The sequence below is a fragment of the Tiliqua scincoides genome, chromosome 5 (assembly GCF_035046505.1).
Source record: "Tiliqua scincoides isolate rTilSci1 chromosome 5, rTilSci1.hap2, whole genome shotgun sequence".
Lineage (NCBI taxonomy): Eukaryota > Metazoa > Chordata > Lepidosauria > Squamata > Scincidae > Tiliqua > Tiliqua scincoides.
Window position 1 is genome coordinate 139,346,109 of NC_089825.1, and position 19,060 is coordinate 139,365,168.

At 47.0% G+C, this 19,060-nt stretch overlaps 1 protein-coding gene and 1 pseudogene across 1 annotated transcript; both read right to left on the reverse strand.

Annotated features, from left to right (window-relative positions):
- Positions 1-1,233: 1,233 nt before the first annotated feature.
- On the reverse strand, positions 1,234-7,783 carry LOC136653883 (vomeronasal type-2 receptor 26-like; annotated as a pseudogene).
- A 2,234-nt stretch (positions 7,784-10,017) lies between these two features.
- Positions 10,018-13,056, reverse strand: LOC136653884 (vomeronasal type-2 receptor 26-like). The gene is made up of 3 exons (XM_066630758.1): positions 12,967-13,056; positions 12,143-12,269; positions 10,018-10,928 (listed from the first exon to the last, which is right to left on the reverse strand). The coding sequence occupies exons 1-3, from the start codon at positions 13,054-13,056 to the stop codon at positions 10,018-10,020; spliced, it is 1,128 nt and encodes a 375-aa protein (XP_066486855.1).
- Between the last annotated feature and the right edge of the window lie 6,004 nt (positions 13,057-19,060).

The window sequence follows — 19,060 nt, forward strand, 5'->3', positions numbered from 1 at the left end:
CATGCAGAAGCCTTACTGAGACTCCAGACGTGGTCGGACATGCGGGGAAACCTCAGATGCCTTCCTTGGTTTGTCCTGGAGTTGTGCGAGGCTCTGTAGCGATCCCATGAGTGGGGGGTATGTGGATTCGAGCACAGGGCAGTGGCAGCATCTTACGGGGGAGTGATCACGGACCTTTACCCTGAGCGTGGGGCTGGGGAAGTCCACCACTGTTAGCCAGCTAACCAAAAAGTCACCCCAGATAACAAGATAAGTGAAATACAGTATTGAGATCGTACTTATTTCTTTTCATATTTTGCATTTAGCTTTTTGCCTAGCATAGAAAATGCTAACAACCCGATCCTATGTGTGAGACAAGCTGGTATAAAGGGAGCCCTGCCAGCACTCTGCAGGCAGAAGACAGTTTCTGCTGACAGACGTAGACCTAGTGCCAGCCAAAATGCTGCACCACCGCGTATCAAACACAGACGAGATCCTAGTGCAATCCCAGCAGCATGAGGGTATGCCATGGGTTTCTCACGGAGTACGGCAGAGCCAAATCTGATCCCTGCCCTGCTTCTTGGGTCATTCTGGGGCCTTTCTTGGGTAGGTGGGTGCCTCCCTCTCATAGGGCTCTCTATGGGCCCTAGGAGGGAGGGTTTGTCCCTGGGGTGGTGCAGTCCCTGGACCACTTTGTACTCACCTTCACTAGCTAATGTACTGGCCTGTGATGGGCTCCTGGACGGCAGTGCCCCAGGAACTGCAGGGCTGGCTTTGCATCGGTGGGTGGGATGTCCATGACCTTGAGCCCCCTTCCCCATCAGCCAGGGCTGCTGTGTTCTTCTGCAGGCCATACTGTGGAACATGGCACAAACACCTTGGTGACCTTGGTCCTCATCAGAAGCCCCCTGGATAGTTGCAGGCACCAGAAGAAGATCTTCCGCTTCCCAAACCTACACACCACAGTCATAGATTGTATGCCATGTTGAACCTGGCCATAGGCCTTGGGGGCTCCATCACATAAGGCATCATGGACTAAGGCCATGGGGGTAGCCATGGTTAAGATGTAGGTGGAGTTGATATACCCACATGTGTCACATCAACAATGGAGATGAATTCGAGAAACACCACAACGCCATAGTATTCTTAATGCAGGTGATGCAGCTATGCCACAGCAGTGAGGAAGGTGACATAGACAGACAGGTGCAGGAAGTTGGCATTGCAAAACTCATCAACAGATCAACTGGTAGATAATTAGGCAGTTCCTGTATTGACATGTGATGACCCCTGGAAGCTTTCAGTCCCCAGGTAGTGGAGGGCCATCAGGAATTTCTGGAGGAAGGGGGTGCTCTTCCGGGTTGGGACTGGATCCTGGGGCTGAAGAGCTGGCTCCAGCTGGTACGCCTGGATGCAGGACACATGTGTAAGAAGGGCCTGATGGATGAGAGGCAGGGTCCTCTAGTGGCGGTACCATGTATGCCATTCTTCTCGCTCGACGAGGTAGTGTGCAGGAGTGGCACATGCAGGGGGTCCTGACAAATGCTGGGAGGGAGGACTGCCACTGCAAAGAGCTTCCCCAATGGAAAAATGAGCCCTGTGGGATGTGACCTGTGTTTTTTGTCCCGCTGGTTTGCATCAGGGTGCTGCCATGGCCTGCTGCTCCCAGCTTCCCCCCACCCCCGGCTGTGCTTGACACATACTTCAGTCCAGACCAATTGCTACACCTGGTGCTACTTGCACAACCTATCCAACCTGTTCCAGCCAATCTTCCCTCAATCCTCCCCCAAATGATAACCTGCCCTCACGACCCACAACTTCCTTCCACCTCTGACTTATCTGTTCCAGCTGAGCATCTGGAAGTTCACAACATCGCCACAGCTTTTGTGACATGGTTAAGAGGACATAACAGCACTAGAGTGTGAGATCTGCTGCCGTGGGCTCTCTGTGGAATTGGGCTGCCCGAATGTTTGCTTTTTTCCATGAGTCTGTGAGCCCACCAATTTTCTCTCCAGAGGAACTTCCATGGAACAGTGAGGCACTACAAATCTTTTTGTTGCCTGTGAATTATTTATTTTAAACATTTGTATCCTGCCTTTCCTATGCTGAAACAAAAGTGGAAGGTGGCTTTTGAGTGGCAAAGTGCAACTTTTGAGTGGCAACTTCAGCTCAGCCCTCAATTTAACTTCCCATCAAACAGAAGGAAAAGTTTCATTTGCTTTAGTTAATAGAGTAATGTTTATAGAGAGATGGCTTCATTCAACATCACCATTGATTATCTTTTGACTATGAGGTGCTTCACAAGCATAAAGGTGGACCGGATTTTGCACATGGCCTATAGCCTTAAACAAGATAATAGACAGTACGGAAAGTGCAACAGTGATAAGAGGAAAGGAAGAATTTATGTAAGGACCAAAATTACTTTTTCCTTACTAGCTGCTCTTTGGTGTTCAACTCAGGCCTCAGTACAATAATGTAGACTTTAGGGATGAAGATGCAACCCAGCAATCCAGCACTGGAGGCCAAGATGGAGAAGATCTCCACGGCCACCATGTATTTCCCCTTGGTGCTCAAGTAGGCCGGGATAAATGATACCCAGACACTGCAAAACACCAGCATGCTGAAGGTGATCAGCTTGGCTTCATTGAAAGTATCAGGCAGTTTTCTGGCAAAGAAAGCCACGGCAAAGCTGATGATGGCCAGAAAGCCCATGTAGCCAAGCACAGTGTAGAACATGGTGGGTGAACCTTTGTTGCATTGCACTATGATCTGAGTGGGCTGAGAACGCATGTCTGATTCTGGGAAGGGGGGAGACGTGGTCAGCCACACTGCACAGGTGCCACTCTGAGTAAGAGTAGAGAGTATGATGACTGACACTGCCAGCCTCTTCCCTACCCATTTTCTCATCCTGTTTCCTGGCTTGGTGGCCATGAAGGCCACCACCACGGTGAGGGTTTGGCCAACACACAGGAAACAGCAATGGAGAAGATGATGCCAAACACGCTTTGGCAGAGAAGGCAGGTCAACCTCCCAGGCTGGCCAATGAACAGAAAGGAGCAGAGGAAGCAAAGCAGCAGAGAGCAGAGGAGAGCACAGGTGATGCTCCAGTTGTTGGCCTTGACTATGGGAGTATCGTGGTGTTGAATGAAGACCCACATCACTATTCCAGTGACTGCAGAAAAGAAGAGAGCCAAGGAAATCAGTGTAATTCCCAAGGGCTCTTGACTCGACAAGTAAGTTATTCTTTTAGGGATGCACTGATCCTGCTTCCTGTTTGGGTGGTGATCTTCTGGGCACTTGTGGCATTCTTCTGCATCTGGAAATAACAAGCAAATTCATGCAAATATAGTACAGGAGAACTTGCACACAGTTTGTGATTTTATTGAGTGTGCAGTCCTAACCCCTTATGTCAGTGCTTTCCAGCACTGGCATAGCGGTGCCAATGGGACGTGTGCTGCATCCTGCAGTTGGGTGTCACTCATGGAGTCTTCCTCAAAGGAACAGAATGTTTGTTCCCTTATCTTGGAGCTGCATTGCCCTTATGTCAGTGCTAGAAAGCACTGACATAAGGAGTTAGGATTATGCCATTAGTTATATATACACGTACTGTTATGTAACTATTGTCATATTCTCTCTATGGATTATGGCAAACCTTTCATCACCAGGATTGGGCTGTTGCGTGGAGCTGCTTATGACAGCAGAAGACACATCCTCTGTCGTAAGGTGGCTGCCAGCAGAGTACGTAGCACTCCGTTGGTGGCCATTTTGTGAGCGCTGCTTCTCCCAATCGCCCAATTAAAAGGTGATCGAAGTTTGTTCGTCCTGGCCAGGACATGAGAGTCCCTCCCCAAGGGGGAGGAGAAAGGGGCTGGGTCTGGCAGCTACAGCAGACCTTTTAAAAGGGCACGAGACCCAGCCCTCTTCCTTCTTTGCACGTGGGCAACGTGGGAATACCCGCCCACCCACCCGCCCACCCTGGAGGCAGTCTGAGTTTAACTGGTCACCATTTTGGGCCGGGTAGGAATTTTTTGCTGCCTGCCAAGATTGGCTGAAGGACAGGCAGTTTTTTCGCCTACCCCAGACTGTTGCGGGCCAGGGGGTTACACTCCTCCTGTTTGCAAGCTGCCATTGGTCACTTTAAGAGGGCAGGTGGTGCGGGTTAGGAGGCATGAATGGGGCTTTTGGCATGCACCTTCAGGCGGCATAGGCAGGGCGGAACCCTATTTCAGTCCTCAGGGGCTCGGCGGCACGAGGACGTAGACGGGGCCCTGGCCGGGACCGCGGGCACACCTCAGAGGCTCAGCGGCTCAAGGTGGCACAGTCCGCGGCCCGGCTGCCTTCCCCTTAAGGGATAGACATGGATGAGACACGCTGCCCAGCAGTGGAGCGTGACTTGGAGTCAGGTGCATGCCCGCCTGGGGGCAGAGGTTTCTGGTACCGCCCAGAGGTCCCTCCCCGCACCACAGGGGCTTTCGCTGCCTCGGATGCTGCAGGTCTCAGCCTCTGCTTCTCTTGCTAATGTGAAATAAAGTGGCCATTTCTCCCATGTCTGTTGTCTCGAGTGTTCATTGGACAGTGTGGAAACAAGAGAGGCAGCAGTGCTGCAGCTCAGCCAAACAGACTCTGCAGAATCAAGTAAGGTCGCAGTGGGGGGAGGTGATGGATATGAGCGGGTGTGGGGGTGGGGGTGGGGGTGGGGAGGGGTGGCTACTGGGAAAACCGGGTGAGGAGGGGGAGGAACAGGGGCATGGAGGCAGCAGGAGTTGATGTCCCTTTGTATTCTTTTACTTACCTGTCTGGACCGAGATGCTGTCTTCAGAGCACTGAGCGCAGTCATAGCAACACACCTGAGCACCCTGACAAACAATCCTGCTGTGTCCAGGAAGGCAACTCTCCACACATGTGGAGTGTGGAAGCGTCTGTCAATAAGTAGAAGGGATGGGGTTGAGAGTGGAGATCATCTGTTTTTTTTCCTCAGCTCCACAAAGTGAGGTTCCCATCCATTTTACACAAGAACACACTAATGACTAATCCATAGTGAATATCTATGGAGCAATCAATGTTCACAGCAATGTTCTGTGATTTACTAGCCTTTTGATTTGTCTTTCTACATTTTACATTTTGTTTTATCTTTTACTCTCTGCTCTGTTTTCCATTTGCAGTTCAGCCTCACCAGCCATATGAACTTATACCATCTGCTAGACCAGTGATTTTTCAACCAGTGTGACATGGCACATTAGTGTGTCATGAACAGTCCATAGATATGCCGCAGGAATTTGGGAGAGGGTCACTTATTTGTGGGGCCATTGGGGATATGAGCCCCCCATCAGCCGCATGAGGTGCCTTGTCAACTCTCAAAAAACTGATAGTATGCCTTGACAACTTCACTGCATTGTCAGTGTGCCATAAGGTGAAAAGGGTTGGAAATTGTTGTGCTAGATACATGGTCCCTCTAGACCAGGGGTGCCCAAACCCCTGCCCAGGGGCCACTTATGACCTTTGGGGACTCCCAATTTGGCCCCCAGGGAGCCCCCAGTGTCCAATGAGCCTCTGGCCATCCAGAGACTTGCTGGAGTCTGCATTGGCCTGATGCAACTGCTCTTAGCATGAGGGCAACTGTTCAACCTCTTGGCATAGAGTCATCCCTGAAAAGTTGAAATCAGAGAAGGGAATGGGAAGGGAGAAAAGGCAAGAGCCTTTCTCTGTTCTTTTTGAACTGGGGATTGTATACTTTAGAAACATGCTAGTGTTTCCCACCTGCTTAAACTTGTGATTCCACACTATGGCACTTTGGTTGATAGTGAACTCTTTTCCTTCAGAAGCCCAGGGATCCATCTTTCCCACGCAGATTCTATAAAAGGACTTATTGGGATAAGTGACTGTGTTCATGATATCAAACGGAGCAGCAAAATCCATATTTTCATCAAAAAATATTTCATCCCCAGCACTATTGTTGAAATGAATGTTTTTTTCAGAAAGGAGTGAAGCTGTCTTGGAGGAGAGGAAGAAAGAAATGAACTCGGGTCAATGATCAAGAACAAGCTTGAATGCAATTTCTTTGACATTTGACTTTTTCTAGAAAATATCTGACTAGCTAACACTTAAAGCCTCTTTCTTACTTTCTGTGATGTATAAATTCCAACCAACGTAAATTATTTGTATCTTCCAGTCATCCTAAGAAGAAGAAACTGTGCAAAAATGTAATCCGTGGCTGAGATTTCCATCAAATGCTTCTCATATCTTTGAATCTGGTCATTTGAAAGAGTTCCCTTCTCCATGTCGACCTGTTTTGCAGCCCAGTCCTGTCCAAATTTCCAGCACTGGGGCAGACACAATGCAGCCCCGAGGTAAGGGAACAAATGTTCCTCTACCTTGAGGAGGCCTCCAAGACTGCCTCCCCTACACAGGAAGCAGTGCATATCCCACAGGCACAGCAGCACCAACACTGGAAAATTGGATGGGATTCAGCCCTTATTTGCTGCACTCATCAAGGGATGGCACCCGCTGGGCACTCCTTCAGTCCAAGGTGAGCAGGGTGACAGGGATGCAGGGAGAGGAGCCCCATTTAAACAATGTTCATTCCTATATGCCTGTCAGGTCTTCAAATATGCTTTCTGGTTGCAGGTGAAGCTGTTTCTAATCTCCCAGGCTCTTCATGTCTGATGGGTTCTAATATTTACTATATTTACTATGCTGTTTCAGGGCCGAATCCCATCCCATTTTCCAGGGCTGGTGCTGTTGTGTCAGTGGGGTGTGTGCTGCATCCTGTGGTGGAGGGATAATCACTGGGCTCTTCTCAAGGTTTGGGAACATTTGTTCCCTTATGACGGGGCTGCATTGTGGCTACACTGGAGCTGGAAAGTTGGATAGGATTGGGCCCTTAGTTTTCTCTGTTGAATGTTGCATATATTTAGTGATTGAACTAAGGGGGAAATGCAGGATACTCTTGATGAAACCCACAGGTCCACTCCCCCAAAACTCTCCAAATTACAGCTCAACATGCAGTCTTCTTAAAACAGTAATAAATGGTGCCAGCACAAAACCTAAGGTGAACGAGCCCCATCTGCGCCTTGAATAAAGCACTTTGGACCCAGTCCTATCCATTCTCCCCATCCCGGAGCCTCCTTGCATCTCATTCCTCCCCTTCCAGGCCCCATTTTGCTTCCTCCCTGCCCCTGCTGCTAGCAGGTTTGTCAACAGATGGGGAGCACTGCTCCCTCTTGTGGGATGTCTGCCGACAGTTGCGCCAACAGCAGCAATTTTATAGAATCATAGAGTTGGAAGGGGCCTAATTGGTCAACTAGTCCAATCCCAACAGTGGAACTGTTTCTTTTCCTACTCACCAGCACCTATAGCCCCCATTTTTTTTTAACCTTGACTGTACTGGGGCCTGAAGATGTGAAATAACATAGGTAGATTAGAGGTCAGAATGTGGTTGCCAACAGGAACCAGTCACTGGTCAGATCAGCAGTGAATCAAGAAGAATTTGTTTGCTGTCCCCAAAAAGGTGTGGTAGTTTTGCAGGTCTCAATAACGATTCCAAATAACCCCCCATTTTTGCAACCTGTGAAAGGAGCAGCATACATGGAGGCTGCTATTCATAACATACCTGGTGACAACATCAATTCTCCCAGACAGTTGCAATTGCCAAGAGAATCCACCCTACCTGCCACCGCTGGACATTCCGAAGATCCCATGTGCCTCCGTCCCCCTTCAGCTTCTGTTTGGACTTTGATGACTCGATGGCATGGAGAGCATGCGCTACAGCATAAACAGCATTGTAGATACCATAGCTCTGCCCAGACATTTTCATTTCAAAGATGGACTTGGGCAGGCTGCTCAATTTCTCCTCCCCAGTGCAATCTTCTGCTCCTGGTATATGTAGACCAATTGAAGGTACAGAACAGTGAAATGCAGTAGACCAGAAGAGTTTGAAGTGATAAAGGTTAAAATTGTTAAGATTTATTTTCTCAAGGATCCCCTGATATCCTGCCACATCGTTTCTGTGCAGTGAAAAGGACAAAGTGCCATTGAAGGACTGTGGTGTGAACAGATCCAGATGGAATATGGAAGAGAAATCCCAGTGAGCTGTTATGATCCAGACCCTCTCTATTGGTTTCATTTCATCACGTTCACTTTTGGACAGAATCTCGCGCAAACCCTCCATAGAGCGTAAACCCCCATGAACAAGAATCACATTGCTTTTGGCTGAGGAGATGGTAGAACGTGTTCGTTCCAGTTGGTCATGAATCTGCTTCTTCATTTCTCCCAATAAGGACTTGAGCATTGGAACAACTTCCCTGAAGGGAACACCAGAGATGTTTTCAGAGCACAGTACAATCTTTCACAATCTGCAAATGTCAATCAATGCCCCCAAATGTGTGACACAATAGAAGTTTGATTTCAATTTGTGTTCATTGTCCAGCAAATATTGTGGAGACTTCTGATGCTGCAGTCTGCGCAGGACTACTGGAGTCCTAATTATATTTTATGCATAATTTCACATCTCAGAGTCTAATTAATATTTTTAAAATGTTTAGGAATAGGGATTTGGAGCAGAGAATTGGGTGATATGTGCTTAGCTCTTTCCCTACTTACAGTTTCTCTACTAAAAATTCACTTGTATCTTCCCCCACCCTCAGGATTCCAAAGAAAGGCCAACACATGTTAGGGGTTTCCCAGGGAGAACTGGGGCTGGAGTCCAGCAGGAGCCAGGAAGGAGGGGAGAGGAGAGAAGCTATGGGTGAGAGACAAAGAAGAAGATGGGTTCCTGGAATTTGGGCTGCAGCTGAAGGCAGGATCTTTTTATAGTTGCCTGTAGCCTGAACCAAAGGAGGCCTGGAGCATCTGAGACCTCTTGCCATCTGTCCTGCTTCAAGGCACACTACTGGCTTGGGTCATGCTCTCTTGGGAGGTACCCAGCACCACATGCATGTGGGGCTCAAAATAAAAAGAAATAAAAGTGCTTCTCAAGCAACACAGCAAAGGAGATTAGATTCTGCTTGGTAAAAAAAAAAAAAAAAAAAAAAAAAGGCACCAGGGCTCTAATGCACATTATACACAGAAATTCAGGTACTGCATTATTTAATACCTGATGATGAATACCTGAATATCTAACATGTTGTGGGCTAAACAGAGCAGAGCCATTTTAACTCATAAATCTTGATGGGAAACATGCTTCTGACTAAAGATAAATTTAGTAATGAAGTATTTTTTTTCTGAATGTACAGGAGGATATTTGATCAGACTTTTCACTTGGACAGAAGTTCACTTTTCAAATATTAGGTACTACTTACTAGCTCTTTACCCCCTCTGGCTGGCTCCTTGTCCTCCCAGGGCATTCCCCTGGGGGGTTCCCTTGGGCTGTGCTCCCCCTCCTTCAGCTCACCTTCCTTCGTCCTCCTCCTTCCCTGCTGTGCATCACTGTCAGGGTAAGTCCCTGGGAGACAGGTACTCTGGTAGGTTGGCACAAAGGACACCCAATCACTGCAAAAGTCAGCCTGGGGCTATTAACTTTACCTGGGGGTGGGGGGTTTTGCTGGCCTCCAGAAAAGTCCAAAAGACTCAGAGATTGGAGCTCTGTGCAGTAATGGGGGCTGTGAGCCTCCTGGACCCTGCTAGAGGCCACTGCAATCCTACCAGGTAAGGTGACAAGCCCCTGGGTTCCCATGGCGTCATGATTACTGCAGCGCTACCAGGGCCTGTCAGTATTGCTTCATCTTCGAACTACATAAATCTCTTTAATTTACGCTTTTATTGGCTTGGATTCTCCATAATGTCTGGTGCAAAAGATCTTCGTATTCCACTATAAGAACACAAACAGGAACTTCTTTTGCTATCTCTGGAAGGGAAATGGGCCAACAATAAATGCATCAACAGAGAAAGGCACTCATCATGATTTTATTATCTAGTGATTGCTTAAAACATACTAAATGATTTTCTAATTATGAAGAAGATACAACCTTGTCCATAGGATTACATTTTAAAATGCAGTGAAATAGACAAGGAAAGAGGAAGCATGTGATGAACTGGGAACATTAGTCAGTACTGCAGATACTTGTTTCTTACCAGCTGCGCTCTGGTATTTAGGTTAGGTCTCAATACAATAATATAGCACTTGGGGAGAAAAATGCATCCTAGTTGCCCGGCACTGGAAACCAAGATGGAGAAGACCTCCACGGCCACCATGTATTTCCCCTTGGTGCTCAGGTAGGCTGCCACAAAGGACACCCAAACACTGCAAAAGACTAACATGCTGAAGGTGATCAGCTTGGCCTCATTGAAAGTATCAGGCAGTCTTCTGGCCAAAAAAGCCACCAAAAAACTGACAAGGGCCAGAAATCCCATGTAGCCCAGAACAATGGAGAACATGAAGGTTGAGCCTTCATTGCACTGCACTGTGATCTGACCTATCAGGGAGTGCGTGTCAAGCTCTGGGAAGGGGAGAGACACTGCCAGCCACGCTGCACAGAGGCCAGTTTGGATCAGGCAACACACCACGATGACGGACATGGCCAATCTCATCCCTAACCATTTTCTCATCCTGTTGGCTGGTCTGGTAGCCATGAAGGCCAGGACCACAGTGAGGGTTTTGGCCAACACTGAAGAAACTGCCCCAGTGAAAGTGATGGCAAACAAGGTCTGCCGGAGAATGCAGGATGCCTTTCTTTGCTGGCCAATGAACAGAAATGTGCAGAGGAAGCAACACAGCAGGGAGAACAGCAGGGCACAGGTGATGTTCCAGTTGTTGGCTTTGACAATGGGGGTGTTCCTGTGCTGAATGAAGCTCCACACAAGCACAAGTGTGATGGTGGAGAGCAGCAGAGCAGAAGAAGCCAGAACAATTCCCAAGGGCTCTTCATAGGACAAAAAGGTTATGGCTTTGGGGATACAGTGATCCTGGTTCCTGCTTGGATGCTGGTCCTCTGGGCAGTCACTGCAATGATCTGCATCTAAAAGAAACATGCAGGGATTCAACAGTTCAAAGTATACTTGCGTCACCTGAGCCTGTCTGGCAACAGTGCAGTGCAATCATAGGATGAAGTGTGCTAATGAATACATACAAAAGAAATCACTCACTCAAATGTTTCTTTGTCTACATCCATGTATGTAACATATCTACGTATCCTTTGAATGTCAACCCTCAATAAATCTGGAATCAGCTGTGCTGTGCCTAGGAAGTGTGTGCTGTCATGGGGGGCAAACAGCCGGCCAGCAGAGTTGCGTATAGGCTGCCCAGTCACCTGTAGGTCTCCTCCTCCATTTTGCTGATGCGCTTCCGAGGAGAGTCAGGGAGGGTTCCGAGGCAAGGTTCAAGGATTCGATCCTGGTGCATGTTGCTGCCACCAGGATCCACCTCCTCTCTCCCCTGGCCTGATCTCTCCTCACCCACAACATGCCCCACTTCTGACTTACCGGCATTTGCAGCAATGTGGTTCCAGATCTGTAGCTGCTTTGAAGCAGATGCTTGGTTTGGCCCAGTGGTGACACCAGCTTCACGCCATCACTGGGCCTTTGACAACAGTAGACACCTGCCCCACTGTCATAACAGTCCCATAGGACTGGGCCATATGCTCTGCTGAATTGTTGCTTTACTGACTGCATCAGTATGATGAATTGAGGATTCATCCCTAATAGTTCAATCCTAAAGGTTCCTAGCACCAGTGCTGAGCTCCAGTGCTGACACTGGGTGTTGTAAACATGTCGTAAAGCACATTTACGGCACCCTTGGAGTAGGTAGTTCTGGATGAAGAATGCCATGTGACTGCGTGGAGAAAAGTGGGACTGCCAGGCAGTGGTATGGCCTTTTGGTTTTGGGATGGCATTGTGAGCGGGGGAAGGGGGAATTGGGGAAGAGATGGGGTGGGAGGGTTGTGGGAGTGGCAGAGGCCTTCTCCGCCATATCCCATCCTCTGTGTCCAACCTGTCAACCAATAGCTTGACATGAAGGTTCTCACATCAGTGCCTGCAAAATAGCTGGTGCAAACATGAGAAGCCCCATAGCGGGACCTGAGACATTCCTCAGGGGAAGGGGACAAAAGTTCCTGGATGCCACAGTTCCTCTGAGTGCTGGGAAAGAAAAGATTGGGCTGGAAGACCTTTGAGCAGCTCATTTCCACAAACTTCTGGCACACCAATTGAATGGAGCATCATCTTCTTCACTTACCCAGCTGGCTGGAAATCCTTCCTTCAGAGCACTGTGCATAGTCATAGCAACAGATCTGCTCCCCCTGGCATACCACCTTTGTCTGTCCAGGATGGCAGCTCTCAGTGCATGTCGATCGGGGCAGCATCTTCAAAAAACCCCAGAGGAAATTGGTTTAATATGGAAATCAACTGTTTTCTCTTTGCTGTGATGTTTGGTTTGGTTTGGCACTGAGAATACAGTAATGACATATAAGTCACGTTTCTGTAAACATCTATATTCGACATGTGCTCCTCTGACCTCATATACTGATTAATTTACTCCTATATTTATATATGTTTCTTGCCAGATATTACTCAAGGTGGTTTACGTAGGCAGGCTGTAGACCCAATAAGTGTCCTTTCAAAATTGTTCTATATATGAATCAAGATGTTTTCGCTCCTTGGTTACTTACCCTATGTACCATCCCTTCACGATATTCAATTCAGCCTCACAATTCATAGGAAGATATGGATAAACACAAAGACAAAAGAGCATAGATATCATATGCCTGGGCATGCATGAGCTTTGCATGTATTATCCATGGTTATTCATCCTATTCTACAAGCACAAGCATTACAACAAACCTGCCCCATTTGTCCGTGTTATTCTTGCATCACTGTTATGATAACCACAGAAGTCTGGCAGATCCAGAGTAAATCCCAGTGAGTACCATAGGGCTTGCTTCGGAGTAAGTGCAGCATGCACTGGAAGATGAATTCCCAGACATCTGCTGAAGGGTACTTCCATGTTCTTTTGCAACTGTGGAACTATAGCTCAGCAATTACATAAAAGATCCTTCCCACCTGATCAAACTTCTGATTCCACACAATGGCGCTTCCATTAACGGCAAACTCTTCTCCTTCAGGAGCCCAGGGGTCCACCTTTCCCACCATGACTCTATGGAAAGACAGATTGTGGAATGTGATGGTGTTGACAATATCAAAACCTGTCGCCTGTTCCCCATTTTTATCAAAGAATATTTCTTCGCCTGCACTATTGTTGAAGCGAACATTTCTCAGAAAGTGGTGAAGCTGATTGAAGAAAAAGAAAAATAATAGGGGTAAACTGTTGAGCAGGAATTCTTTTGATATCACTGGAATCTGCGACCTTGACCTTCTGGCACTGAAGAGACTGTGATTATACATGCAGGCGCATGGCTAGGTCATTGGACACCTGGGGCCCATACATTATTGACACCTCCCCCTGTATATGACATAATTATTTTCAGTAGTAGTCATGACATGAAATGAATAATAATCAGGGCCAGAAAATAAATATTGTGAACATTTCCTGAAAGACTGCATACAAGCAAAACCTATGAGAACATTTTTTTTCTATGTGATGATTATAAACATTAGATAGTTAAACTTTCTCAGAGTTATTCTCACCCCTCCTCCTACTCCCAGTCCCCATTTCCACCAGAATTCACAATTCATTTAATAACCCCAAAAGTTATCCTTCAATCTATTGCTCCTCTAAATTAAGCCCATTTCCAAATGAAAAGGACTCGGGCTAAGACAAACTAAAGTGAAAATATTGTCTCACTTCTCGCTCAGTCCAGTTGCATTGCAAGAGTGGATCCAAGTCCATCCATGGGAATGCAGGGGTGACCGTACACATTAAAGGCTTACAGGAAAATCCTACCTTCCATGGCTGAACAGCCCAAACATCCCCTGTGCCTCCAGTTCCCTTTAATCTATGCTTGGATATTGAAGAGTACATGGATTGGAGAGCATGTGCTACGGCATGAGCAGCATTGTAGATATTGTAGCTCTCACCGGACATTTTCATTTCAAATACGGAACTGGGGAGACTGCTCAGCTTCTCCTCCCCAGTGCAGTTCCCTGTGTTTGGTAGATACCAGTTGAACCTGGGGAGTGAACACCAAAATGCAACTGACCAAAACTTATGTATGAAAGAAAACACAGGCTGATGTGGATTTATTGCCTCAAGGAAGTCTTCATATCCAGGCACGTCCTTTGTGTGGAGTGTGAATGACAAGGTACCATTGAAGGATTTGGATGTGAATAGAACCGGGTTGAATACTGTTGCAAAATCCCACTGAGATGTCTTGATCCAAACTTTCTCTGTAGGGTCTTGCTTTGCTTTTTCATAAAATGTTAGAATCAATTGCAAACTCTCCATAGATGGTGACTCTCCATGAACAACAATCACGTTGCTCCTGGACATAGAGACAATAGATCTTACGCCTTCTAAACGGTCATAAAAGGGTTGGTTCACTTCCACATACGTCTTTAGTCCTGAAAGAACTTCTGTAAAAGCCACACAAATGTTGTTTTGGAGGAGCCTGGGAATGAGAGTCCTCAGAAATGTTTCTCCAGTGTCATTGTCTGAAACAAGGAGGCCAATCCAGTTCCATTTGAAATGCCGAATCATTCGAACAATCCCAGTGTACTGAGATCTTGCATTTGGGACCATCTGGTAGAGGGAAGGGAACTGTGTTCTGTCACCCAGTGCAGAGTCAAAGAAGTCATAATTGAGCTAAGGGGAAATGAAATGAGCTTTTTAGGGCAGACAAACATCTGATGATTGCTAAATAAAAAGGTCCTCTCTCAAATGCCTGGGAGGTTATATAGTAGAGTTTTTTGTACTTGATCCTGTAACAAAAATTTGGAAGTCTCCATTTTCTGGGGTGTAGTGTTTTGGGCAGGATGACCAAGAGGCTTAGGATAATTCATTCAGGCTCCAATTCTGTCCACACTTTCCTGGGAGTAAGCTCTATTGACTATCATGGGATTTACTTCTGAGTAGTCAGGCATAGGATTGGGCTCTCAGAACCCACTCCTGTCCAAGTTTCCAGCTTGAATTCCGCTGTCAATGTGTTATGCACTGCATCCTGAAGTGTGGGGCATTCATGGAGACTTCCTCAAGGGAAGGTACTGGAGAAAATATTTTGCCCACATACATTTGCCGCTAATTCAGTACAAATTATTCCCTCCTTAAAGTGGTTTTTTAAGAACTTAATCAGGTTTTGACATTTTCACACATCACTTGATTAACATTTGATTCCAACTATGTGCTAAATGGATAGAGAAGAGTCTTCTGTCTTCACTTGTTGTAGCCCAGATTGTCTGGTCTCCTAGCAATCCTAGTGTCTGTACCTCTCTCTAGATTAGGGAACACACATACCTGTGGGATCCTGTAGATATTTAAGATGTGGGGCATCAACTTTGAGTTCTGAGGAATGAGCCCCCCAATGACGACAATGAGCTCCTTTTCCTTGCTGCAGACGTAATTAAGGGGATGCCCCTGACCTGTGAAAAGGAGACGCATAGTTCCAGAACAGGACCGCCTGGCATTGTTAGCGTTTTCAATCGGTAAAAAATTCAATGTCTTGTTTGTCAAGAGGTTGACATCTTTCTCGATTTCGAACCTGGCAAACATCATGGCAAAGAGACGATGGAAGTACTTCGGAATTACGCTGAAATGAGACAATCATGTAGTCTTAGGCTCTGGTTCATAGTCAATATGGTGAATGGAAATGCTTCATGCTCTTTGCATAGCCCTTACTTGTGCTTAAAATCAGGTTGATGGGCCCACATGCAGCTCTGCTTTTATGAACTTTCTAGCTCTCACTATGCTCAGTTACAGGCAAGGAATTCCTGGTAACATCTTTTGATGCCCAACAAGGAAAAGAGATGGAAAATAATATAATCCTATCACACTAGTTCCTTCTGAACAAAAGTCAGAAGGGATCTGGTCACCTGGCCCGCTGGATGTGTCCACTCATCTTCCCATAGTTTATGGGTGGTTGAACAGGATGACATTTTCTTCTCCTGGAACAAGCCAATGAGGAAAGTGGAGTCTCAGTTCCCCAACTCCTGAGAAGGGAAGGCTGGCTTGAGAGGTTTTGTTTCTGTCATGGAAGAGCCCTTTGCTCATGCCTAGATGACCTTCAAGGGTAGAAAGTGACAAACAGATCCCCTTATAGTGCAGGGATTGTTTCATTAAAAACTGGTTTTGTGTTATTTTGAAGATGCTCTAAGAGGATTTCCTACTTGGAGGCAGGGGTTTGGACTAGATGATGCTTTAGGTCTTTCCAGCTCTAAGATTCTATTATTCTTTACTTTGCCACTGTATGCATGTCTCCTCATTGTGTTCAATGGGGCTTACTTCCAGGTCAATGTGAATAGCCATGCAGTCCTAAGGCCTAATTCTATGGGCACCTTCTGTTGATGGAGCAAGTGTTCCATCACTGGAATCCCTCTCCACTACACAAGCAGTGACAGTGCATGCAATGGAGCCACCAGTGTGAATGGCTGGCAACTGTGTGTGTGCACCACCAGAAACCTCAAGCTCCCCCCAGAGCATGCAGTGTTCAACTCCACCTTTGAGAGTGGCAAGGGGTGGGATTGGACAAAGTCTCTCTAATCAAGTATCCATTTTGCCTCTCTTGAACTATTTCCTTCTGCATTTTAAACTCTTTCAGCTTTTAAGAAACCAGCTTTGTTGCTGACATAGATCCAAGTGACTGCATTCGACCCGTTCTGGGGGCTTAGCCTACTGGCACCACCACTGTCACTGAGGCTCTCCCTCAACATGCCTCCCAGCCTGATCCTTCCTCTGACCCTCCTCTGCTGACCCGCCTGCTCTGGAATGGGATCTGCACTCCTTCCGCATTCAGGGGCCTCCAGCCATTTGTGCTGGGGGCCTGTGCACCGCCTCAGCCCAAACCTTGGGCTGAAGGATTGCAAGTGCCATCAGCACAAGGCCCGGATCACACAGGCCAGTAGTCTTGGCAAATTTGTCCCATGATTCCTACAACTCTTCAAACTCCTGTAGCAGATACAGATAGATCACCTTTAACAAGCCTGGCCAGTGACTCACTTAGCCTCTCTAGCTTCTTGTCACGTTTGCAGCCAAGTTGAGGACACAATCAGCACCTCCATCATGTTCTCCTTGACATGTCTGAGTCGAGGACTCTTGTCTAGGTTGGAATCATTTAAGGGGGAGGCCTGAGATCAGCCTCAAGCATTCAACATATGATATGAACATGTGGTCAGTGTTTATGGGATTGCAGCCCTAGCAACTGCTTATGATGATACCGAGTTGTATGAGTGAGCAGTGTATAAACTGCAGCCATTTTCAACCCCTGTGAGTGGCACATTGGTGTGCCACGCACGGTCTGCATGTGTGCCGTGGACGTTTGGGGAGGGTCATTTATTAGGCCACTGGGGGATGTGGGCACTCTGACTGGCAGCTGGGTGTGCCTTGTCCAAGAACCCATGGTGAGTCTTTACAATTTTACACCCCTGACAGTGTGCCATGAGCTGAAAAAGGTTGAAAATATCCGATACACTGTATTGCTTTGTATTTTGAATGCACATTTTTGCTGTTGCATTATTATCCCCACAATAAAATGATCTATTGTTACACTGTCACCATTGTGCCCCATAGCTCTTGTGTGTCATTCCACTGTTGTTCCATTGACCTTCACACTCGAATCTGTAGGCCTATTAGCTTTCCTCCATGTGTGGTCATGTTCCAGATGTCTTTAAAAGCACACCCACTAGCAAAACCACTTTAGAGCACCGGCTGCAGCTCACATAACCAAATGTTCTGTTCCTTCCTACAAAAAAAACTTCTCCACACAAGGATAATGAGCAGGGAACATCAAATGAGTTCAAGACTAGTGTTCACTCTGACATCCTAGTTCTCTAGGTGCAGGGGTCTTTTGGTATATGTGAACTTGAACTCACTCCAAGCCACCTCTAGTGCCCCCACTATTGCCACCAGTCCCAAAGTATGTAATCCCAAGGAATTTTTCTATATTTACAACACTGATTTTAATCAGAATTACTAGACATCAAAACCACAACCCAACTTACAGTCTTTCCAGGGAAGATACATCTGGAGTTTCTTTAAAAGAGAGCTCTTTCTGCTCAACAGTACCGAAAGAGGCAAAGACACCAATAGTTACATCTGGAGACAGATGGGTGTTCTTCTGCCTACCCCACCTGGACTGGCAGTTGTTGACGACACTGTAAGGCAGTTGCAGCAGCAGCACTGTTGACCATCTGAACAGCAGCATGTCTGAACCTCAGCCCCACAGCATTCAACCAATTTCCAGTGACTTCCACACATGAGGCACTATGAACACAATCATCAGTCATGAGGAGAAATGACCGTAGAGGGGCTGAGCAAAGCCCCACTGCCAAGTTTCTCACATGAGGTCTTCATACTCAAGCGACAGACACCTGGCTGTATGCAGTGAATACCCTACACCTGCCTCATGTAGCTGGCTTTTCAAAAGCTGAAGTGCACATTTTATCCTCAACTCCCAAGTGGATTCAGCTGTTTTTGTCATGAATTTTGAAGGTGGCTTCAGATTATCCCTGGTACTTCTCTAATGGAAGGCAGTGATTTCGATAATGACCAGGCAGATGATCACATTGAGAAACTTTTTCAGATGTCTGCAAGGCTGAAGAAGCTGTGTGTGTGTGTGTGAAGAGCCCTACACATGTAGGACCTAATGTTTCGTGTTGGATGGGTGGGTGGTGATCAACAGGTGGAGGAGGTTTAGGACGCAATCCTAACCCCTTAAATCAGTGCTTACGTCAGTGCTTACGTCCTACCCCTTACGTCAGCACCAACATAAGGGCAATTCAGCTCTGAGGTAAGGGAACAAACATTCCCGGACTTTGAGGAGGGCTCCATGAGTGACACCCAACTGCAGGATGCAGCACATGTCCCATTGGCACCACTGTGCCAGTGCTGAAAAGCACTGACATAAGGGGTTAGGATTGCGCCCTTAGAGCCCAATCTTGAGCTGCTGGACATCCAGAGGAGCAGCAGCACCTAAAGGCAACCGCTGCATCCTGAGTTCCAAGTATGTGCCTGCAAAATAGCCGGTGCAGAGTTGAGAGGTCCCATGTC

Excerpts from the sequence above, each read along its gene's own strand:
- LOC136653884 (XM_066630758.1), bottom strand. The coding sequence starts at position 13,056 with ATGGTGGGAAAGGTGGACCCCTGGGCTCCTGAAGGAGAAGAGTTTGCC. Across the intron at positions 12,270-12,966 it reads GGAATCAGAAGTTTGATCAG|ATGCTGCCCCGATCGACATG; the intron begins GTGGGAAGGATC and ends GGTTTTTTGAAG. Across the intron at positions 10,929-12,142 it reads AAGGATTTCCAGCCAGCTGG|ATGCAGATCATTGCAGTGAC; the intron begins GTAAGTGAAGAA and ends TGTTTCTTTTAG.